Source organism: Nomascus leucogenys, chromosome 15 (genome assembly GCF_006542625.1).
Source record: "Nomascus leucogenys isolate Asia chromosome 15, Asia_NLE_v1, whole genome shotgun sequence".
NCBI lineage: Eukaryota > Metazoa > Chordata > Mammalia > Primates > Hylobatidae > Nomascus > Nomascus leucogenys.
The window spans coordinates 40,265,198-40,290,536 of NC_044395.1; the positions used below are offsets into that span (position 1 = coordinate 40,265,198).

At 40.7% G+C, this 25,339-nt stretch overlaps 2 protein-coding genes across 2 annotated transcripts in view; one reads left to right on the forward strand and one right to left on the reverse strand.

Annotated features, from left to right (window-relative positions):
* MRE11 (MRE11 homolog, double strand break repair nuclease) overlaps window positions 1-25,339 on the forward strand; it is a 336,343-nt gene that overhangs the window by 143,965 nt on the left and 167,039 nt on the right. The window lies entirely within an intron of this gene.
* PIWIL4 (piwi like RNA-mediated gene silencing 4) overlaps window positions 1-25,339 on the reverse strand; it is a 55,531-nt gene that overhangs the window by 23,534 nt on the left and 6,658 nt on the right. The window contains exons 3-11 of the mRNA XM_030794529.1: window positions 24,068-24,199; window positions 21,700-21,914; window positions 15,587-15,708; window positions 13,622-13,702; window positions 11,903-12,100; window positions 9,941-10,052; window positions 5,212-5,335; window positions 3,095-3,212; window positions 638-749 (exon numbers count right to left, since the gene is read on the reverse strand). Coding sequence (XP_030650389.1) covers window positions 638-749; window positions 3,095-3,212; window positions 5,212-5,335; window positions 9,941-10,052; window positions 11,903-12,100; window positions 13,622-13,702; window positions 15,587-15,708; window positions 21,700-21,914; window positions 24,068-24,199 — 1,214 coding nt within the window. The remainder of the gene's footprint in view (window positions 1-637; window positions 750-3,094; window positions 3,213-5,211; window positions 5,336-9,940; window positions 10,053-11,902; window positions 12,101-13,621; window positions 13,703-15,586; window positions 15,709-21,699; window positions 21,915-24,067; window positions 24,200-25,339) is intronic.

A 25,339-nucleotide genomic window follows, 5' to 3' on the forward strand; every position in this document is an offset into this window, starting at 1 on the left:
GAAATGTGACTGGTGTTTTGAAGTGGGCAAAACTGAGGGGGAGGGGAGAAAGATAATGTATAATTTTTTCGTAAAATATTAATAGGTTCATTTCTTCAGCCGAAGTCTGGAAGTGGCGATGATTTGTCTCTTCAGGTTTCAGAATGTCTCTCTCCCCAAGTACTATGTCTGGGGCTGGGTTCTGTGCATATTTCTTGATTTTTATGTCCAATGAGCAGTGTTTTATTTTGAAAGATTAACATACATAACTGACATGACAACTAAAAGTCCGGTTTTGGTATCAGAAAACAATCTATTAGAACTAATGTTCACGAGTTAATAGAATTTCCTCAGATGACTATGGCTTTTTTTTTAAGAGCAATGCCCCACCCAACAGAAGATGGGTATGTTTTAATTGCAATGATTTGAAATACTGTCTTCCGACTAACCTAAATCATGTCCACTGGGTGCCGCTAAGTCCGTGCAAGTAAATTCAGATTGAAAAGGAAACCACAGGGGATCTGAAGTCTTAGAATAAAGAGATGGAAGTACGTGGCCAAACCAAATATTATAAGCACACAAGCCACTCTGGCCAATGCACAAACTTACACATATTCAAGTAAATACTTTTAAATGAAAATAAAATCACAGCACTTACTATGTGGTCTTGCATTAATATTTTTTCTGAAGGCACAATCCGGCCAGTCAGAGATATCTGGCTTCCAAAATGCAGTCCCCAGGTCTCCAGTTCAAAACGAGCATTGGTATTCCTGTTGATAAAGTTGTTTTAAATCATTAAAGGGAGATAGAATTATAACTTACTGAATTAGTCAGGGGCTGATTTTCTGTGTCTTCAGGATTCCTGGCTTCTAATTCTACTCAGCATATTTTTTCCCTGCTTAAAAGAATTATGGGACAATTGTGCTCATTTGGAATGTTCAGGAATGGGAAAAGGATTCCAGTGGGAGTACAGTGGTTAGAAAAACAAGCTTTCGAGCCAGACAGACCTGGGTTTAACTCCTAGCTCTAACATTTAATAATATATGACCTTGAGCAAACTATCAATCTTTAAGGCCTTGGTTTCCTTACTGGCAAAATGTAAGGATAATAAAAGTACCTACTTCGTTGGATTGATATAAAGATGAAATATGATAATGCACAGAAAGTGCTTACCACAGTCCTTGGCACATGGCATGTGCTCAAAACCTATGAGATATTATCATTCTTGATGACACACTTGTTAATAAGGAGATATTTTGGAGCCAGTGGATGTGGAGATGTCTTTTGTGAATATCTGAATTTGTTGGGTTGAGTCGAAGAAGGATGATAAAAGAAGGGAATATAAGAATTTAAGCTTCAGAAGATTCAGGATCTTCCTATTACCCTGTCTATCCTATGAGGAGAATATTAATATCAGCAATAATAACACTACTTTCTATTGTGTAGTACTTTCCATTTCTAACTTAATAAGCTTTAATCATAGTTAATGTTTTAGCTCATGGGAGTATGATATATGATAACTTCCACTGAGCCATAAGCTCCTTGAGAGCGGCGACCATATATAGGACTCAGCACACAGTAAGCCATGCATTTGCAGGACATAGAGGAGATCCCCACGCTTTTGTTTCCCTATTAAAGCTCCACCTCTTTTTTTAGGGGAACTCAAACCTCTTCACCACTGTCTGTCTACAATAGCTCACTATTTCCACCTATTCAGATTATGTCTTCTCTGGTCACACTAATTCTTTTGAGTTACTTATTTTGCTTCAGATACTAACTGCCCAAGATGAGATGAGTGAGGCCATCATTGGTCAGGAAATGGGGTGAGGTGGGTGGTATTACTGAAAGGTGGCAGACAGATGCATCAGGAAGATTAATCCACAGTCACTACAAGGGAAACGAACCAGGAATCCCTTCTCCATTCGGCATAAGTCTGAGGGATGTCCAGGGTAAATGACGTAAGGTATATCCATGGAATTGAAAAACTATGAAACCACTAGCATGCTAATAGAGATCACGTTTATCATATGGAAATGTTTGAGAAAAACCCTGAAGTGAAAAGAGCAAGCTACAAAACATGATGTACAGTATTATACCATTTCTCTTTAAAAAAATAGGATTATATGCATTTGCAAAGTCTGAAAGAATATTACTAATAATATTAATTGAATTAATTATTAATTCAATTGTGATTCACTCATTTGTTAAATATTTACTGAGTAAACACACATACACACTCTTTTCTCTCTCCTTTGTGCTATGTAAGTTTCCAAATCCTCCACGAGCTAGTACTACTTTAAAAAAGATTAAAAAAAAAAAAAGACTGTTGATCAACAACATAGCCCAATAAGAATATAAAGCAAGCTACATATGTAATTTAAAATTTTCCAGTAACCACCTTAAGAAAGTAAAAAAGTGACAAGTGAAATTATGTTTTAAATATATGTTATTTAACCCAATAGATTAAAAAACTGTCATTTCTAGATGTGTCACTAGCCACATTTCGAGTGCCCAGCAGCCACACTAGATAGTTCAGTTTTAGAGGGTCAGAAAGGAAAACCAAGGAGAAGCTCAATTTTCCAATCACATGTTATAGCAAACTGTCATAAATAAGAACTGAAACATAGTCGGATAATCAGATGGGCAGAGCCAGATAGCACAAAGGTATATCTCAAATTTAAAAGGCACACAGTGGGGTTTTCCTAAAGTTCAGTCTGCTGAGGCCACTGTATTAAGAGCTGAGCATTCCTGACCCTGAATACCGGGGGCCTGGTGTTTTTCTGGTTGCTTTGTTTGCTTGAAGGTTATTGTTGTTGTTTAGATTATAACCTTTTTCTTTATTCAACATTTTATCCAGACCTCAATGTATAAAACAGGTGAAAGCAGGGCATGGAGGTAAAGCAAGTGTTATTCCTATCAGCATGGCCTCCAACTCCTTTCAACCCCTTAGTCCTGAGACATCTCAGATGAAGGGCTGTGGACAGCACAATTCAAAAGCTCCTTGCTCTGAATCAATATGAATGAGATATTTCCTTCAAGGAATATATCAGTGTTACATAGGCCATCTAATACTAAAAACTCAGCCCCAGGCAGGATGCATGCAGTGATCCAGTACCTCTGGATGTTGTCCACAAGCCTGGCCAGGCGCTGCTGCCGGCCTGAAGGACTGAGACGTGTCTTTTCAGCCAAAGCCTTCATCAGCTGGAAATCAGAGGTTGCCTGGTCAGTCAGCCCTATTAAATGCAAATGAAGACAAAGTGAGAAAATGAACATAAGCAACTCAGCCCATCAAAGGCCCAGTTTAAACTTTTCCACTTGAATGCATTCACCATCTGTATAGCACATCCAATAGAAATGAAAACCACGTATGTCATTTTAAGTTTCCTGGCAGCCACATTAAGAAAAGGCAAAAAAGAAACAGATGAAATTACTTTGAATAGTGTATATTATTTAGCCCAGTATATCCAACATATTATTGTTCCAACATGTAATCAACAGAAAACATTTATTGATGAGGTAGTTTCCTTCTTTTGTTTCATACTAAGCCTTTCAAATCTGGGCTGTGTTTTACACCTAAAGCACACCTCCTCTTAGTCTTTTAGTAGAGCTAGTCCCATTTCAAGTATTCAAAAACTCATGTGCTACTGGCTACTGTATTGGGTCCTGCAGACCTACAATATCAGAACGTCATTAAGAATGAGCACCCCTTAGGCCGGGCGCTGTGGCTCATGCCTGTAATCCCAGCACTTTGGGAGGCCAAGGCGGGTGGATCACCTGAGGTCGGGAGTTTGAGACCAGCCTGACCAACATGGAGAAACCCCCTCTCTACTAAAAATACAAAATTAGCCGGGCATGGTGGTGCTTGCCTGTAATCCCAGCTACTCAGGAGGTGGAGGCAGGAGAATCGCTTGAACCCGGGAGGCAGAGGTTGCAGTGAGCCAAGATCGCACCATTGCACTCCAGCCTGGGCAACAAGAGTGAAACTCTATCTCAAAAAAAAAATAAAAAGAATGAACACACCCCTCCTTCAAGGATTATATCCTCATTAATTTTTCTTCCTTTCTTTTTTTTTTTTTTTTTTGAGACAGAGTCTTGCTCTGTCACTCAGGCTGGAGTGCAATGGCATGATTGCGGCCCACTGCAACCTCCGCCTCTCGGGTTCAAGTGATTCTTTTGCCTCAACCTCCTGAGTAGCTGGGATTACAGACACGTGTCACCATGCCCAGCTAGTTTTTTATTTTTAATAGAGATGGGGTTTCACCATGTTGGCCAGGCTGGTCTCGAACTCCTGACCTCAGGTGATCCACCTGCCTTGGCCTCCCAAAGTGCTAGGATTACAGGCGTAAGCCACCACGCCGGCCCTTCTTATTAATTTTTCTAATAGCAAAATAGATATATATGCATCATAACTGACTCAAGGAACACACAAATGCAAATTGTAGAAAGTCTTCCCTTCCTAGGCCTACCTGTTAGTCAAAAGAACATTGTTAAAAGTACTCGAGGCAGTTATTCAGATTTTACTGTATAATGAGGATTATATTCTGAAAATTCATGCAAAAAGTACAGATCATTCTGGCACCACTCTACTGATACACCTGAAGAAAATCTTTTTTTTTTTTTTTTGAGACGGAGTCTTTCTCTGTCCCCCAGGCTGGAGTGCGGTGGCGCGATCTCGGCTCACCGCAACCTCTACCTCCTGGGTTCACGCCATTCTCCTGCCTCAGCCTCCCGAGTAGCTGGGACCACAGGCACCCGCCAGCACGCCCGGCTAATTTTTTTATATTTTTTAGTAGAGACGGGGTTTCACCGTGTTAGCCAGGATGGTCTTGATCTCCTGACCTCGTGATCCACCCGCCTCGGCCTCCCAAAGTGCTGGGATTACAGGCTTGAGCCACTGCGCCCGGCCTCACCTGAAGAAAATCTAAGTCACATTCCTTCCTATACTAGTAAATTCAAATAATGGCAAAGAGAAACTTGGTTTTAGGATGATATCAGGGGATCTATTTTACATCAAAGTAATACATGGAATATATGAGATAAAGGAAATAGATTCCAAAGGGCACTCGATTCCCCCAACATGTCTCTATTATTGAATAAATTACTTAAAAGGCCCATCCTCCATGGGTTGAATCGATGTCCTGGCATTCAGGTAACTTAAAGAGGGTCTGCCCACTGCCAAGCATCAGGGGCCTGTATCCAGGAGCCTGACAGGGTATAAAACACAAACAGTACCTGTTAGAAAGCAGAGCTCAGGTATCAGGTGGGCGAGCCGAGCCTCACTGTTGTCATTTCTCTTCCTCTTTAACAGACTAACAAGCATGGGCTGATTTAGGTCAGATACAGTAATATCATACTGCTATAAAATGCAAGATTAATAAGAGAAAAGTTAACATGGAAGCACCGCCAGGTGAGCATACTTACATTCAACAAGGTGATCTTAACGTTAATATATAAAAAAATCTAACCAATCCCATAGTTACCTACTTACTGCTACTTTCTTTCCAGGACCTATCTTGTATATCTGAGGGCCAGTTTTATTATTTTAATTATCTTTTCTAACGCAACACCATTAAAAATATCATTTCCCTGCTGTCTCTCAGTTTCAGCCAGATTCAGAATAGAATCCAGCTGGTTCTACACATAGTTCAATGACATGACTGGGACTGACTCAGAGCCAGCATTTCCACTACTGATGACTGAGGCGGACTGCCCCATGCTTAACTATCTGGCTCTAAACATCTATATTCATTTTGAAAATATCTATACACAAGCTGGAGGCGAGTTATATTGAGACAATCTCAGATTTCCCAAAAGAGCATGGCTGTCCTTACCTTCTAGAATAGTAGCATGTTACAGGGAAGCAGCCCTGAAGTCTGACAAATGTGAATTTGATCCCCAGCTCCTCTATTTGCTTGGGCTGTGACACTGGGGAAGTGACTTAAGTTTCCTCATCTATGAAATAAGGATGCTCACAGGTGAAACAGTAGCTCAAAGGTATCCTATGTAAACCACTAGCATGGGGTCCGGTTTATAATGAATCCCCAGCAACTGTTAGTTCATATTCCTCTCCCTTTGCCATCCTAAACTTCAATTTCAGCAGTCTCACCTTGGCAAAAGCTCATTTACCCTCCAACGACAAAGGTTACAATGAACACTCGTTTCCATTATAATTTAATCCACATTAGTGACAGAACAACTGGAATTATAATTTATAAAATGCCTGGGTATTGTGACGCTGAGATCAACAATCACAAAGAAGTCAAATGTGAGCATTTCTGTATTTCAAGAAAAACTTTGTCATTAAAATAAAAAACAAGTCAAGAATCTCATTTGAAAGTAGCAGGTGCAACTGATGCTATGGCTAAAAAGTTTGGAGAAGCCTTTATCAAGTGAGTTTGTATGCATGACTCCATTAATTTAGAACACATGGCGTGCTTACTGTGTTCCAGGAATGGCAGTGGATAAGAAGACAAAAGAGGCGCAGTCCCTGCCTTTCTGCATCAATACATTATCTACAAAGCGAGGTCCACAAGAAGCACAAAGAATGCTTAACAAAGCACAACAAAGCACAACAAACCGATGAAAGAGATACTATTATTGTCCCCTTCACAGATGAAAAAACACTGTGAAACATTAAGCAATCTTCCCAAGGCTCCATAGCTGGAAATTAGCACAGCTAGGATTGATGTGTTAAGACTCTGCTTATTATACCACTCAGTACTGGATCCCTGGGCTAGAGTGGGAGGGGCGGGGAGGAAGAGGAGATGGTGGTAGTGACACAATTATGGCTGGCAAATCAGGGAAGCCTCCATGCAGGTGGAGACCAAGAGAGGACCTTGAAGAAAACATGGGAGTATGGAGAGTCTCAGGTAACAGCTCCAACAAAATGAAGGCATCTTCCAGGAAGAAGGACTCTAGCTGGAGCATGGTCAAGAACTCTAGCCCCGGCCGGGCGCGGTGGCTCACGCTTGTAATCCCAGCACTTTGGGAGGCTGAGGCGGGCGAATCACGAGGTCAGGAGATTGAGACCACGATGAAACCCCGTCTCTACTAAAAATACAAAAAATTAGCTGGGCGTGGTGGCGGGCGCCTGTAGTCCCAGCTATCTGGAGAGGCTGAGGCAGGAGAATGGCGTGAACCCGGGAGGCGGAGCTTGCAGTGAGCCGAGATTGCGCCACTGCACTCCAGCCTGGGTGACAGAGCAAGACTCCGTCTCAAAAAAAAATAAATAAATAAAAGAACTCTAGCTCCTAAGCTGCTCCCACAAGGTAAATTTGACCGTCTCCCTTGCCCCAATTTTCTTAGCATTTGAAAATACTTGGTATGATAAGATAAAATAGAGAAATATAAAGGTCAATATCAGGATGTCTTCCACTTTGAAAACTGACTACATAATAATCAGTCTTTCTTTCCTGGGACAGGGAGGAGGGCATACTAGAAGTTGTCACAGTTTTCTTTCTTTTCCTCCCTAATTACAATATACATGCAGTGAAGCATAACTCATTTCAAAAAACAGTGACTGGGATTTTTACCATGATTCCCGTTTCAGAATGTCACAGGTCCTAAAATACTTCTGTTTAAATATGAACAAATTTAATCATGCAAGAAAGAAACCCGAATGTTTAACAAACTGTGGGTTTAATAAACACAGAACACATTTTATGCACAAGATGCTTTGCTAGATACTATGCATCAAGGATTAGCCAAACACCATCCTTGCTCTCCAAGGAACACGTGTTCAAGAAGCAATGTGATGAATGCACAGGTACTTAGAAAGGAGAACAGCTTGCTCTTCTACGTGTGTGACAGAAAGCAAAGTCAGACAGGACTTCACACTTGGCCTTGAAGCTAGGATTTGACCTAGGGGTAAAGGAGAAAGGTACAGCATGGCTTTCTGCAGATGCCTAGTGAACACACACAAAGGCTGAGGAAGGTGTAGGCCAGTGAGTGGATGGGGTGATAAAGGCATGGGGTGCATAGGAGGGATGCTGAGAAATATAAGAAAGAAAGAGGGGGCCAAACTATGCAGTGCTAGAGAGGAAGAAGCAGAGGATAGAAAAGGAGGAGCATGGTCTCCACTGTCCTCCCAGTGCTCACATAGTGCAGGCACACTTCAATGCTCTGTATGCATAATTATCTTGTTCGGTTCTTACACTACACCCTGAAGGTAGACAGATAAATTTCCTTTACACCTGACACTCTGGGTTTAGGTGATTTACCCAGGGTTACACAGCTGGAGCCAGGACCATCTTACTCCAGAGCTTATGCTTGTAATCAGATTTCTGGGCAGCACTTCAGAAAGATCTCTCTGATGGCTGTGAGGATGAGGGATCACAGTGAGGAGAGAGCTAGGGCATAAAGAGTGATGGTAGGGGGAGGGGGATCCACGAGATGGCCTGCATTAATACAGTAGGAACAGGGCTAGAAAAGAGAAAATTCACGGATAAAGGATACAGAACTCGTCTTGGTGACAAGTGAATGAGGAGGTTACTAACAGTGAAGAAGAGGAAGAAAGCAAAATCATTCCTGTCTGAGCTACAGAATTTCCAAGGAGAAACAGGAATGGGAAAGACAATGAATTCAGTCTGAATTATATTAGTTTGAGATGCCTGCAGGGTATTCATGCAAATATGTTCTGGAAATGGAGATGAATATCTAATTTGGGAATGAGGGCAAGGCAAAAACACTATATTTGAGCCATCTCAAAATACAATGAAAAGGTTCTATATGAGGGAACCATGGTGAATAATGGTTCCTTTGTGAGGAAGGAAGGAGGAAAATGTCAAAGGAGACTAAGACAGAACAACCTGAAAGTAGCAGAGAACCGCAGGGATGTGCCCCAGGAGTCAAGGAGGGAAGAGATCAGTTCCAGCCGGTGAGAGAGGTCACAGGTATCAAATGCACTGAAAGCCCTTTAGGATAAGAACAGTAACCGAACTTGACCTTTCTAGAACTACTTCTAAAGCAGCATAACTGGATACCAGACTGCTGAGGTTTCAGGAACGAAGAACGGAAAAGGTGCTTGGAGCTAGTGTAAATGGCTTTCTAAAGTTAGCTAAGGAGAAAAAGAGAGCTTTTCCTGAAAGTGTACAATGATCAAGAAAGGGTTTTTGTTTTTGTTTGTTTGTTTTAACCTGAATATTACTATATATTAAAGAGAAGGCGCTTTCAAAAGGAATTGAACATGGAAGACGAAGGGTAGGGATAACCGTTGCAAATGGGACTAGAGCTTCCAGAGGCAGCAAGAGATTCCATCAATAGTTTCTTGAGTATCTAATATGCGCAAAGCACTGAGCTAGTCCTGGGAATCCAAAAATAAGGAGCCCCCTCCCCAGAGCTCAATGTCTAGGATGGGGCTCAGACCATTCGTGTGGTGCCTGTGATGACCTGAGACAGGGAGGGGATCCTGGGAGGAATGCTGTGGGGCTCCCTTGAGACTTGATGGCTGAGCTGAGTACGCAAGCGTGTCTAGTGTTCGTCTGGCTATGAAGGCGTATCCAGGAAAAGGAAGCAACATGTGTGAAAATGCACAGGGGAGAAACTGAGTCACAGAATCACAAGAGGCAATTACATCAGAGCCAGGGAAGGGAGCAGGCGAATGGGAAGAGATGAGGCTTTAAAGGCAGGATCTGGCCACATCATAAGGAGCCTTGGACACTCTGCTAAGGGGCTTACGTGTGGTCCTAAGGCAATAAGGAGACATGGAAATGTATTAACATTGGGAGTAGTGTGATCAGATAGGCTTTAAAGGGAGATTACTCAGGCTACAGGAAGAAGAAAACAGGAGATAGGATGAGGGTCAACAGGAGACCGGGAGGGTGGGGACAAAGGAGAGACAAGTCAGAGAATCAGGTCGGAGGCAGACTCAGCCTACAATCTGGGGGACCTCTGAGACTTGGAATAAGGAAACTTCTCTAAGGTAAAAGGAAAGGAGATAGAGATGAATGAAGAAAAGTCCTACCTGCTTGTAGTAATCCACATAGGTGATCTCGGTGCCATCCCGCTTCTGAAAGGTGTGTGTGGGCTTCACTGACCAGTCAATGTCATCAATGGAGTAGGTTCTGTTATTGTATCTGCCAAATATAAAAAGTCTTTAAATTTTTTTTAATCATCTGACATAAGCAGCTACTTCACCACACTTTTAATTCAACACATAAGATAGACTACAGAATGTCAGAAATTATGAAAACAATGAAACAAGAATATTCACTTTTTAAAAAATACTCAGCTCTTATCTGAAAAGGGCATTCCTTACAGGAAGACTTCTGTCCACATTCCAACAAAACCTATGGGAAAGTCCTTAGACCACAGTCTATTTTCCTCACTGATAGATACTCTAACTTCAGGTAAATCATTCCTAAATGTTCAGAGGCTGAAGCATTGCTCAAAACTTTCCCATTATCTTCTGGTGTTACTCAGTTTCTGACCTCCCAGGTAGTTTTTCTGACAAAAAAGCACCAAAAGAAGGCCAATCAACCCACAGTGCTGGCGTCTTGCTTAACCTCCCCGCTAGGGCTGGCCCTTGGCAAAACTACAAAACACGTTAGCTAAGATTACTCTAAGCTCCTCCTCCCCTTCAGCACTTTGTAGCCTGGACTGTCCTCTGACCCAGCCTAGGGGCAGAAACTACCACAGCAGGTTTCTCTAGAGCTCTTGATTCTTTGCAAGATGACTTCGAAATGTGATAAGCTAATCCATCAAGATCATGACAGGAGGATAAGAGGGTAGCCTTCTCATACCAAGTAGTGTGGAATCCAGCCAGTCCCACCCCTCTGCTATATATCCCAGAAAAACAAGTTTAAGTGGAAATTCTAAGCCAGAACAGAAGGCTAACAAGTCCCCTGAAAGAAGTATTCTTGCAGCCATAAAAAGGAACAGGATCATGTCCTTTGCAGGGACACGGATGGAGCTGGAAGCCATTATCCTCAGCAAACCAAGGCAGGAACAGAAAACCAAACACCGCATGTTCTCACTTATAAGTGGGAGCTGAACAATGAGAACACATGGACACGAGGAGGGGAACAACACACACTGGGGCCTCTCAGGGGATAGGGTCGGGGAGAGGGAGAGCATTCTGAAAAATAGCTAATGCACGCTGGATTTAATACCTAGGTGATGGGTTGATAGGTGCAGCAAACCACCATGGCACACTTTTACCTGTGTAACAAACCTGCACATTCTGCACATATATCCCAAAACTTAAAATAAAAAAATTTTAAAAAGTATTCTTGGACTAGCAGCAGTATATGGTGAGCTTTTTAGTACTCAGGAAGTCATCTAACTTTTTCGTGTTTAACTCAGTTCAAGGTGCAATGAGGACAAATTTTATAAACATAAACCTAGAGGTTGCAAAGAAGTAAAATGTGGTCTCAACTTAAAAGATTCCTGAATCTAATAAAGAAGGTGAGACATGGAACTAACCTTCTGTCCTGTAAAATGAAATCAAATGGCCACAACAAGGTAGCCATAAGCAAAGGGCTATGGGCGCAGCCCAGGGGAAGAAACTGAATAATTCCGACTGAGTAGGCAAATGGAGGTGTCAGAAAAGCCGGGACATTGGAATTGGGCTTTGTGAAAACTGAAGTTTAAAGGCAGAATTTGGGGTAGGGAATCCAGGCAACTGAAGTGAAGTGAATTGAACTGAACTGAAGCACATGAAAAGTCAGACCGTTGGGGGTTAGAATAGAGAGTGGCATTGGGGGAAACGAGGGTACAGTAAGCGAGAATTTGGAGCTTGTGGACAGTATGGAATGCCACACAAGGATGTGTGAACTCCAGACAACAAAATAACCAGGTCTTCTAAACAGATGAGTAAACAGATTAGATCTGTGATATCGGGCCAATACTCCAACACTATTCCTATTTCCAAATACCATCAATGATTGATTTCTGAAGAAAAGTTTATTTAGACGTGGGCTTGTACCTTGTAAGGACAATGAGCCCTATTAGCTGCTTCTCACACGCCTGGGTGAAACAGGACAAGCCAGTTCTTTGACAGAGAGCAGTCATGAATTCCAGAACCGTCTCATTCCGGAGGACTTTGTAACTCACATCAGCGCTAAACAGGAGCTTGCTTTCAAAATATGATACAGAAATGGCAAACCCAGGCCAAAGGGATAATCTTTAAAAACAAAAAAGAAAAAAAGGAATATTGTCAATGTTATACCGGAAACACAATAAAGATTTTTAAATGGTGATTTTCTGTTCTAATTCTCGAGATCTTAACAAGATAATTTTTTTCTTTAGTCTGATTTCTTCCAGTTGTTGACTGAAAACTTTTTTTCAGCTGCAGTGTCTTTAAGCATACATTTAGGATAAAATACCTTACTGTAAAGCAGTTTCTCAGCCTTGGCGCCACTGACATTTTGAACTGGATAATTCTTTGTTAGGGACCATTCTGTGTACTGTAGGATGTTTAGCAGCATCTCCCTGGCCTCTACCCACTAGATGCCAGTAGCAGCCTCCCAGCTGTGACAACCAAAAACGTCTCCAGACAACACAAAATGTTCCCTGAAGAGGAGGGGAAATGTCCCTGCCTGAGAACAATAACTATAGGAATAATACATTTATGGAGTGATCTGTCCCCGCATGAAAACATCTAGGTTCAGAAAAGCACCCCAATTCAAAGGTGAGGGCAGTGGGTAGATTTAATGATGAGATTAAGAAATACAGAAGTGATATCACAAACAGATATACAAGAGAAACCAGAACACAGCCTACAGTTTCTTCTCACATAAACTTAAAAATCTTGAATAAGAAGTTACAGAAATGGCATGAAATAATAGACTACTATTTTTAAAAATAATTCCAGTTTATATTTTGTGGACTATAAGTAGTCACTGTGATACTAAGCCAGCCTCCAGGACAGGCATATGTGCTGAGCACCTAGGGCAGTTTAGTACAATCAGCACCTATGAGATTTCCTAATCCGGGTGGACAGACTAGTGACAAGGACGAATTGGGTGCTTTATAGAGAGCATGCTGACACTCTGAATGAACATATGCAAACTCCATCATTTTTCCTTCACCAGCCAGAAGGCCAAACGCCCCACTCCCATTTTCTATCTTTTATGCACTTCTCCCTTTACGTATCTACGTTTGGGCTACCAGTTGCCTCTCTGTCTATGGTTTGACCACAGTATTTTTGAGAGCTAAGTAACAACCAGTTCAAGACATAGCTGACCACTTTCCCTGAAGCCTTGAATTCCCAGTTTAGGTAGAAATTCTGCAGGTGTTCATAAGAATTCTATCCCTTACCAGAGTTATTTGGTTGGCTTCTCTTTCTGACACGCACTGCCCTGACGATTTCATGTCAACCACTCTGGTTGTGCTAACAACCTTTCAACAACAAAATACAGCTCATCCTGCTTTCATTATTACTTATTACACACAGAAAATTCAGTTTCTGAACTCCTTCTAGGATTTGTGATAATTATCTATCACAATAATATAAGAAAACAAAGCTGCTAGCTTCACGTTCACATGTACCATTTTATTTAAAAAACTTGAAAATTAAAAAAATTCATTACACCTCATATTACAGAGTCTCTCACAGGAGGCATAATGGTATAATATTGCACCATAAATTATGTTGCTCACATTATAATAATTTCGGAGTAACAGAAAATATAAGTAAACCTACTTGTGCTGGGGAATTTCCATTGGCTCTGAAGGATTATAGAAGTTCCGTCCAATTTGGTACATGGACAACTTTTTGAGGATCCTGCAAGTATATTTTTTTAATTTTTGGTAAATATTAGTCAGTAACACTGTAAGTCTAAGTTCATACCCTTACTGAACATAATGTTAAAAATATATAGGAAATACAGACCTCTCATTCTCACAGCACTGCAAGGTTTAGATACTAAATATACATATGAATGTCTATAAAGAACTACCACTTCTTCATATTTGAGAATACTACAACTGAAATTATTTTTATCTGTCTGGGTTTAGCTGCAGTGACAAATATGTGGTCAATTAGCCATTATGGCTGCAGTAGTAACATTCTGGTTAGCTTGGATGGGGTGAGATAAGCCATGCCTGCAGGCCTTTTTGACCTCTTCCCTACTTGGGGATGAGGACCTTCTTTCTTTTTTTTTTTTTTTTGAAATGGAGTTTTGCTCTCGTTGTCCAGGCTGGAGTGCAATGGCATGATCTCAGCTCACTGCAACCTCCGCCTCCCGGGTTAAGCGATTCTTCTGCCTCAGCCTCTGCAGTAGCTGGGATTACAGGCGAGAGTGCCACCACGCCCGGCTAATTTTGTATTTTTGGTAGAGACGAGGTTTCTCCATGTTGGTCAGGCTGGTCTCGAACTTCTGACCTCAGGTGATCTGCCTGCCTCTGCCTCCCAAAGTGCTGGTATTACAGGTGTGAGCCACTGGCCCGGCCAAGGATCGTATTTCTAATGAGGCTGCTCAGGCTCCCCAGGTGCTGCCAAATGACCAAGACTGTGTCTTCAGCAAGTAATCCTCGTCACCTTAGGAATTTGACCTACATGGGGGTTTCAAGTCAGGAAACAATGGTTCCAACTGTGATTTTGGCTGCCAAATTGTCACTACACCTAAGCCCCCTTCTCTTAAAAATAAGGATTTTAATAGCACTTGCCTCAGGGTGCTCTAGTGAGGGTAAAGTAAGATAAAAGACAAGTGAAAGAACTTCCTCACTGAGAAGCATCTTCCAAATGTCAGCATGCAAGACTGGCTTCTGAAGAGCTGATATGCAATAAGCTGAGGTTCAAATATGACCAAAAGGTGCTGGACAAGACATCTGACTAGAATTAGGAATCAGGACATCTGAGTGGGGGAAGTTCCTTGATGTGCCCTTACGACTCAGGAAATCCCCAAACTTCCCCATCTTCATGCCTTCCAGAGGTCACCGTTGAACAATGGACTTGCCTGTAAGGTTTCTAACAGATCATCTTAATCATCCACACTAGCAGCATGTAAAACAGTGGTTCTCAAGCTTCAGTGTATCCTAAAAATGTGAATTTTCAGGCCTGTCTGTGAACTTCTGTTTACTAACTAGATTCAGTGAAGGTCCAGGGAATATGCCTTTTATGGAGCTCCACTCCACCCCTAAGAAGACGCTGGAGTATGTGATCCTTAGACCAGTCTGCAGAACACTGAAGAGCTGAGCTACAACCCATGTAGCTGTGGGGGAAAGAAGTGGGCTGAGGGTGGAGCCAGGGCAGAAAGCAGACAGTGATCTTTCCTAAATCAATCGGCTAGGAGAAAAACAAATTCTTCAGTTTATTAAGCCAAACTTGCTAAGTTTGCTAAATGAACTTTTAAGTCTGGGAAAAGACACAGAAAAAGAAGAAAAGGAAAAAGGTACCCTCCCTGCTACCAGTGAGACAGCAATACTCCCCATATTATTTGTCTCAACTTAGGATAATACTGGATATTAACAGTTTGTGCCACTGAGTGGCTGTAATGGGCTGCATTGCACGTTATTGTTCATGTATGAGAAGGTACTTGAGAAATTGCCCTAACGGTGGCATCACTGCTGGCACACTGCCTACAAAATGGTCGATTATTTTAATACCCAGGCTCTATGCTGAAAGGTATAATTAGCCCAAATTAAATTCACATTTCCAGTGCCTTACTTTCTGAAGATGATATTGAAGACCTGGATGCACACGGGAGAACTTGATGGCAGCTCCCTCTTTAGGGTGATAGTCATCTTTATAGTCTCGCCTCTTTGAGTTTCACTTGACAATTCTGTGACCTGGGAAAGAGAGGTACTTAATATGCACCCTACAAATTATCCCCAAGTGTGCAGAATGCAGATAATAAAGCCATCACAATGTAATATGCATTAACAAAAACAAAACTGCAGGTAGTTAGTATGTGAGTAATAACCTAATCATCACATTATGTTCAGAGGGCTTTTTTTCTCTGTATCTTGCCAATCCTAAAAAAATAACACATCTCTCTACTCTCTAACTTCTTAAGGGAGAATTAGAGCCAGACTCATGGTTCAAAGTTTGGTCCAAAGAGAGTTCCAGAGCAGTGGTTGTTGATCTTTCTAGGGAGCGGGAGGGAGATGGGTCACAAATTATTTTGAGAGTCTGATAAAAGTTACAGATATTTCTCAATAAAATTTCACACACACACACACACACATATATATATACATATATATATACACCTATATACATATATATATATATACACACACCACAACAGTGTACATAATTGTACCCATTTTCAGGGTATTCATTGATACTCAGAAGCCCACTAGTGGACTGTCCTGCCCATCCCAAGTTCATGGATTCCAGAGGACAGCCTCCTAAAGTCTGTTTATAATGTAGAAGAGCAGAGAACAAAAGAGAAGGAAAGAAAGGAGAGAGGATAAATGAGAGGGAAAGTAAACATGGGGAGAGAGAGGAATAAGTGGTGGAAATTAGAACAGATCAGAAATCTGATTTTATAAATTGCTGAAAGGTCTAGAGAAATCCTAGAGTCCTTATAACCTGGAACAATGTTCTAGCAACATAATGAACGCATGAATATGATTCTATAACAGCTTCCACTAAATTTAAAGCTTCTTGAACCAGAAAGGACTCAGAATAGGTTCTTGAAATAAAGGAATATACAAATCAGTCAATAAATATCAATCAATGATCATGGATTTTTCAAAGGGATAAGCAATTAGATAAAGTCAGCTAAGTAGCAAGCATTTATGTATTCTGCCTCTACTCTCTACAGCTACAGTATGGTTTTAACCACTTTTAGGTTGCATCAAGAATGTAAGGCAGGAACCAGTCACTGCATAGAAACAAAGAGAAACTGATCTTTTCACAGGGATGCAAGATTTCATCGAGATAATTTCTTGCTTCACATAAAATTGTACAGAAATCAGAGGTGGACAGCTATAGAAAGAGCTCATCAACATGGGGAGAGCTCTGGCAGACGGAAGGGATGCCCACCTCTCAAACTGCTGCAGGGGCTTTGGAACAAAGGATTAAGACAACAAAGGATGTCTTAATCCACTGGGATGAGTGGTTGAGGGGAGGTGGCAGCAGATGGTCTTAGGAACTGCATTTTCAACAACCACCTAAGATCAAACTCTTCAGCCCCCCTTGTACCTCTCCCACCAAACACCCACTCCTCCTTCACTTCCTACATCTCTTATTGGACCTCAGACCCTCCAGTCCCCAGGCTGCTAATCTCAGAGTAAACTTTCACATCTCCTCCTCAATTCACAATCTAATCAGATGGCAAGTCTTACTGTATCTACACCAGGAATGTCTCTGATCTATCTCAGCTGTTCCAATACCATTACTTACCACAGTGCTTAAGAGCACATGATGTGGAATTGGATGGACCCTGGTCTTCTGCCTCTTACAGCTGGTGTGATGTGGAACACCTTTCTGGTACTGAGTCTAACTAAAGTCACAGGGTTGTGACGATTAAATGAAATAATGCATTGATTTTATTTCCATCCATTGCACAGGCACTCAGGAATTCAAATAAATAGCAGCACTTTGTATCTCTTTTCAAGCCCTTTTGACACCCTGCCTACACTATTTCAGTGTCAGTTTACTATTCCCATCTCCTTCTGTAAACCATTCAATAGGATGTGATCAGAGTAACTGTAATTTAACACAGCTGCCATAGAAATGCTCTCTCAAAGTCTTCAGTGATCCATGGAAGAGTTTCTGTTCCTTGACAGGACATTTAAAGTTCTCTTTACCTTTGAAATCACAACTTCCACACCTTCCTGGCTAGACCTGAATGAGTGAAAGTTTCTAAAATATGGCCCTCACTTCCCATCATTGCATGTTTGCCTCTTCTGTCTAGGAATCCCATATTTCCCACTGTCCACCTCACTGATCAAAATCCTAAACAAGGAACTATCACTCTCACTGAAGTGTCCTGCTAGAAATAATCTTGCCTTTCATCAAGCTCTGACAACCTTGGGCAAGATGTTTATCCTCACTAGGCCCCAAGGGTGATGACAGGATTAAATCAGATCATGCTATAAAGAGGCTGGCAGGCCGGGCGTGGTGGCTCACGCCTGTAATCCCAGCACTTTGGGAGGCTGAGGCAGGTGGATCACCTGAGGTCAGAAGTTTGAGACCAGCCTGGCCAACGTGGTGAAACCCCATCTCTACTAAAAATACAAAAATTAGCCGGGTGTGGTGGCAGGTGCCTATAATCCCAGCTACTCAGGAGGCTGAGGCAGGAGAACTGCTTGAAACCCAGGAGGCGGAGGTTGCAGTGAACCAAGACCATACCATTGCACTCCAGCCTGGGTGACAAGAGCAAAACTCCATCTCAAAAAAAAAAAAAAAAAAAAAAGAGCCTGGCAGAGTAAGTGATCAACACATGTAATCTGATAGGTGTAACTGGTAGTAGCAGTGGTGGTAGCAGCTACTCGTGGGACACAAAGTATAGATCTGCTCAAGAGAGAGATGTTGGGGATAACCTGGAGAACAAAGAAGGACAGTACTTAACACAGTGCTCAATAAATGTTAGCATAATAAAGATACTAATTATTATAACACTTATTTCATTCTACCTTACGTAGTATTTATTTGTAAAGAACTCTGATTCGAAATTGAAATTTTGGAGAACAAGTACTCTGTTTTATTTATCTTTGTTTGCTCCATGGTCGCAACACGCTGCCAGGTTCAGAGTAGGCTCTTTATAAGTATATGAGAGTGGCAAATAGATGTGGACATGAATAGCAACACCAGTCTGGCTGCAGGTGCACAGATGGGGCCTAGACAGTGGAAGGCTAGGAGGCAGCTGAACAGGAATCCTGGAACTCCTAGGAGTTCAATGCGTCAACTAGTGGCCGAGATGTTTCAACTTAAATAAGCATCCTAGGACATGTGTAGGGGATGATGAGGATGCAGAATTAAGCCTCAGTCAATACCAAGATCAAAATAAAAAGGTGAGAGTAGCAGTATCTTCACTGGGACACTTTCTTTTGCACTGTAACTGGGTGACAGGTCATATGTTTATAAGAAATAAGACAACGCTATTCTGTTTAAACCTAGTATCCCCTATATCTGGGAAATAAAATAAACAGGCCTGATTTGTCACACCATGTTTTTATGGTGTATTTTCTCACTTGCCTCCATATTAGGCTCCATCCCCAGCAACAGAAAGGTGTTTGACACATACTACATGCTCATTTTGAATGAGAAATGAGTAGCAGTGACATATTCTTAGCATTTGTAGAGTATATGTTCTCCATTCTGTTTAGGTACAATGGAAGTAAGCTGGACACTTCAAGGGTAGTATTTAATAATTTCAACATATCTAAATTTCTAAACTAGTGCTAGAAATGTATCTACAAGAACAAGATCATTTTTAATGGTAACAACAGACTTGAAATATATCATTTAAGTATGAGAAGCCATATTAGCATGCTATCAGCATCTGGTCATAGGACAAAGAATTGAAGGATCAATAAAAAACATGATGAATAAAAATGTTTCTTAATTTACAGATCCAGATTTTCTAAGCCATTAACTTAACCACATGGTATAATTTTAATGTTCCATATCCAATGCAACAATCACTCAAGCAGCTCCTATAGATCTCAGGGTCTTATAAGAGGCAAAAGGCCCAAGAGTGCTAAGAAACACATTTCTTGAGGAAATTCACAAAGACTTACCTAAAGTCTAAAAATTTAAATCTAAGCTATTGGTACCATACTCTGCAAACAGCTGAACTAAGGGACTAAGATTTCTAAGGGACAGAAGCACAAAATTTTAATCCAATGCTCTGTTTTAATTTTTCACACAGAAATTGGTTCTTTTTTTCTTGTAGTAATTGTAACATTGTTTTAGAACAAAATGTATGTTAAAAACATCCATACCATCTTTATTTTAGGACTGAAGATGTCAAATGTGTAAAAAAGTGGATAAAGGAATATGAAATACACAATAGCTATTTCCAATGGTTGCATTAAAAAAACTTTAAAAATTGATATAAATAACTCATAGTTTCATATGATAGAGAAAGTAGTTAAATAAATGGCAATTCTAGAATCAAAAATTGATGTAAAATTATTTGGACATACAGGCACAAGGGTGCAGGAGCAAAAAAAGGTAGAATTAATTTAAAGTTATGAAGCCATAGGCCAAATGGTGTTTCTTAGTCTTGCCTACTTTGGGAATTATTTTTTAAGGTGCCTATTTCAAGGACACTTACAGCTCTTATTTTTAAAATACCAGACCACCAGCTTCATAATTAAGAAATCAATTACTCGTGAAATCTTAATTAGGAAGGCTTTTTTTAGCTCTCAGGCAAGGGAACAGGAAAAAGGAAAAGGAGTGAGTCACTCATTCCAATTGTCATGAAAATCAACTAATCTCTTAAATATATAAGTATATATGAGAGGACCTCAAAAAGTTCACGGAAAATATGTATTACGAAAAAAACTATGCATGGATTTCAAAAATTTTGCACCAAAATAAACTCATACTAACAGGATCCAGTGTGAGACACTAAGAATAAGACCTCAATTTGAAAAGAGCCCCTGTCAGAGCAATATGAATTCTGCTAAGATCGAAGCCAGAACAGACATTAAATTTTTGGCGATACTTGGGTAGAAGAATGGCAAAATCATTGATGTATAATGAAAAGTTTATGGGAACAATGCCCCAAAGAAATCAGCAGTTTACAAATGGATAACTCATCTTAAGAAGGGATGAGACAATGTTGAAGATGAAGCCTGCTGCAGACCATCTATACAGATTTGCAAGGAAAAAAAATTCATCTTGTTCATGCCCTAATTGAGAAGACCAAAGATGAACAGCAGAAACAATAGCCAACACCACAGACATCTCAATTTGTTTAGCTTATACAATTCTGACTAAAAAATTAAGGTTGAGCAAACTTTCCATTCGACACTTGTCAAATTCATTGCATTCAGATCAGCTGCAGATAAGAGCAGAACCGTCAATAAAAATTTTAAATAAATGGTATTAAGATCCTGAAGCATTTCTTCAAAATATTGTAAGAGGGGATGCAACCTGCCTTTACCAGTACGATCCTGAAGACAAAGCACAATCAGAGCAATTGCTACTGAGAGGTGGAAGTGGTCCAGTCAAAGCAAAAGCCAACCCATCAAGAGCAAAGGTCATGGCAATAGTTTCTTGAGATGCTCAAGGCATTCTGCTTGTTGACTTTCGGGATGGCCAAAGAATGGTAACATCCGCTTATTATGAAAGTGTTTTGAGAAATTTTGCCAAAGCTTGAGCAGAAAAATGGCCAGGAAAGCTTCCCTGGAGAGCACCACAACAATGCTTCTGCTCATTCTTCTCAACAAACAAGGGTAAGTTTGCAAAAGTTTCAATGGGAAATCATTAGGCATCCACTTTACTGCTGATTTGGCTCCTTCTGACTTTTTTGTTTTATAATCTTAAAATATCTGTAAAGGGCACCCATTTTTCTTTCGTTAATAAGCTAAAAAAGACTGCACTGACATGGTTAAATTCCCAGGACGCTTAGTTCTCTAGGGATGGACTAAATGGCTGATATCATTGCTTATAAAAGTGTCTTGACCTTGGTAAAACTCTTGGTAAGAAATAAAGGTAGTTTTTTAAATTCTTACCTTTTAATTCTATTTTTCCACAAACCTTTTGGAATCTCCTTGCATATGCATATATATATCTGTGTGTGTGTGTATGTGTGTGTATACACATATAATAAACACACACCCGCATATACAGTGAAAAAACTAATCATACTATACCTTTTCTTCTAGCTTTTGTGACAGAAAAAGGATGGCACCGTCGAATGCTTTTGCTTTGTTGGAAAGTTCACTATGACTATAAAGTAAAGCAATTCTCAGCCTTCTAGATGCTAAATCTGGAACATATGTCACATGGTACTGGTATAGCTGCCAATCTTGGGGAAAATCTAAGTTAAAGAGGTTTGTAACCAGTTTCACAGGTATTCCACTGGAACCTGAAGAAGACAAACAAAAAATAATTTTTTAATCAGGAAATCACATCACGTTAATATTAATCACACCATTTAAAAATGTATTTGCCTATGCATAGTAGTTGCTTTAAAGCAAGGATTTTTGCACAGTGACACAGGATAAATCCTAAAACTTGCAGCCTAATAACACCTTTGGGAGCTAAAATGGGATCGTGCATGAAGCAGGCCTCTTAAGAACATACGAGCAGACACTGACATTCCTGTCCTTGTGAGACAAGAAGCATCTGAACTCAACCATTCCAGGACACCTTTCAAAGCTTGCCTTCCCGCTCTCATTCTCTACAATTCATATCGGCTCAAGTAATATTTTCAGATGCTGCTCTGAAATTATACTGCTCTCATATTATAAAGAAACAATCTGGTTCTTACTATGAATATACAACCCCCAACCTCTGGGAAATCTAGGTAATCAAAAGTTAATCATATTTCTGAAAATTCTGAAAAAGTTATATCAGTGGTTAGACCAAACAATCTCAGAGAAGACGCTCAGAGATTAAGGGAAAGGCTGGGGAGAGAGGAAGGAACTGTCATTTTTCCGACGTGAAAACAGACAGCGTTTCTGCACTTCTGTTTTCTGCAGACACATGGAGGCCATGTGTGCTTCTGGGACTTCCAGCCCCCTACAGACATTTTTATTCACATCTTAAAAGTCTATAGGACAAAATCAGAGATGGCCACGATATAGTCAGTTAGTGATCAGGATGGTGTAAGCTCCTTCCAGGGTAGAATCCAGGAGGGTATAAAGGAGGTTCTTCTCACTTCCCCTAACAGAGAATCATCCGGTTTTGGTCTTACAAAAAAGAATGATATAGGGGCTGGGCATGGTGGCTCACACCTGTAATCCTAGCACTTTGGGAGGCTGAGGCAGGTGGATTGCTTGAGACCAGGAGTTCGAGACCAGCTTGGCCAACCTGGCAAGACCCTGTCTCTACAAAAAATACAAAAATTAACTGGGCATGGTGGCCCACACCTATAATTACAGCTACTCGGGAGGCTAAGGCACGAGAATCGCTTGAACCTGGAAGGCAGAGGCTGCAGTGAACCAAGATCGCACCATTACACTCCAGCCTGGGCAACAGAGTGAGACGCTGTCTCCAAAAAAAGAAAAGCAAAGAATGATATAGAATAGATGCTATTTCGCTTTTCTCATGGAGGAAAGCAACCCAGAGACTCCAAGGTGGTGAGGACTACAAGGTATCAGCTGTGCTTCAGTATTTCCTCAGCTTCAACCTGGGGTATATATCTGGTAGGAGCAAGACATCTCTGTGCTATTTTAATTAAATAACAGATCTCTTTTGTTCTCCCAGATCCTGAGGAAATGGCAAAGCAACATATTTTAGCTGCTCATATAAATAAAGAGTAGTCAACCTAGACTGTCAGAGCTGGAAAGACCCTTCAAGATCGTCTATATATGATAGTTTACAAATGGCAGCTGGGTCCCATTAGTGCTGCAGTTACGAAATCAGGTGAGGTGAATCGCATGTTTAATGAAAAGTCCAGAATAAAACAGAAAGGAAGAGATGCATTGTTTCATGAAACTTTTGCTTCAATTGTGTGTGGACAGCGTGTGTATGCTGGATAATAATGTATTTCTTATTTTGGTTTAAAAAGTTTGGAAAACACTGATCCGCATCAGTGAGTTTTAACTTTCATGAGGTGGCCACAAAGACTTTTGAGAATCCAACGAAAACAATAGACCTACTTCCCAGAAAATACATATACTGACAATTTGCATGCAATTTTATGGGTGAGCCTGGAATCTGGGTAAAGAATCCCCCAAATAGGTTATGTCTTTCTTTTTACAGCTGAAGTCCAGAAAGATTATTACTTCCCATGTTGGGAAAGAGAAGAAACATCTTTTTAACTCCCACCCCAGTATATGAAGAAAATCTTTTCCAAAAGTGAGATGTTATTTGGGGGAAGATATTATTTCTATTAATAAAAGAGAAAATTAAGGCTAGAAAATTAAAGCGTCTAACTGTGCCTTGAACACAGAAGATGATCAGTAAATATCTGTTAAGCAAACATATGAACTTATTTATTTTAGACCTAGAATTTGAAATTCCTTAAGCAAGATTTGGTAACATTAAAAAAGTAAGTAACGTAAAACTGGGTACCTGTTTTACAATTTCTCACATGTGCCAATTTTTCTCTGGTACAGATACTCAAATCCATAAAGTCCTGTTTGTTTTTCACACCTCTTTCCATGAAGGTACTTCCAGCATCACCAGAAGATATCCCATATTTATCTAAAACATGAAGAGAATGTGGTAACAGCTCATATTTCATTCTAGTGATACTGTTTACAACTACTATGTCAAGAATGCATTGCAATCCAAACTTGTGGTTTTGAATACAGTTTGCCTATATGGCTGAAACCATTCATGACGAAACAGAAGTCTTCAGCCTAAAAACGGAAAATTGTGAAGAAAACACAGAACGTTTTGTTAAAAATAACAGATCTTGGCCAGATGTCGTGACTCATGCCTGTAGTCCCAGCACTTTAGGAGGTCATGGCGGGCGGATCGCTTGAGCTCAGGAGTTAGAGACCAGCCTGGGCAATGTGTTGAAACCCTGTCTCTAGCAAAAACACAAAAAATCAGCTGGGCGTGGTGACATGTGCCTGGGCTGAGGTGGGAGGATCACTTAAGCCCAGAAGGTGGGGGTAGCAGTGAGCCATGGTCATGCCTGCACTCCAGCCTGGGCGACAGGGCGAGACCCTGTCTCACGAAAACAAAAACAGATCTTGAGTTAGTTCTTGCCCTTGTAATATTGTAGACTTCCACTTCTTGGCTAAGGAGAAAGCCCTCCCTCCCCATTACCTTCTCCATACCTATTTAGGGAGGGCAGCTCTCCCGCCCTTAGCTCTTGTGTAACACCCTGAAGGATTACAGACTAACTTCTGTCCTCAGCAACTTCTGCCCAGAAAGAAGATGAATCTGACATTTCCCAATGAAAAGAAGAGAAATTGCCCGGAACACTGCCATCAGTTTTTATTCTAGGTCATTCCCCATAAGAATAAAAGCCAGTGTTTCACCTTAGGGCGTATCACTTACTGACAGCTTCTAGAAAACATGAAATTAAAATCTGTTTCCAAATGAGTATTTTCTGTTTAAATTAGTATGGGAGATGCTGACTTTCTGGCATGTGAAAATAACTTTATAAAAATTCAAAATGTTACTGCAAAGTAACATGAATTTCTAGAACTCTACATGACCACTGCCTTTTACGTAGTCACTGTATGAAACCACCCTACATGGAACTGCTCCTGGCTCAAATGCTGTCCAGCCCCTGCTGAGGGGAGTCTAAGTTTCCCAGGAAAATCACAAAATGTATTTAATCTTTAATTCTATTACCCTCACTAGATTGTCCATATAAGCCATTGCTTG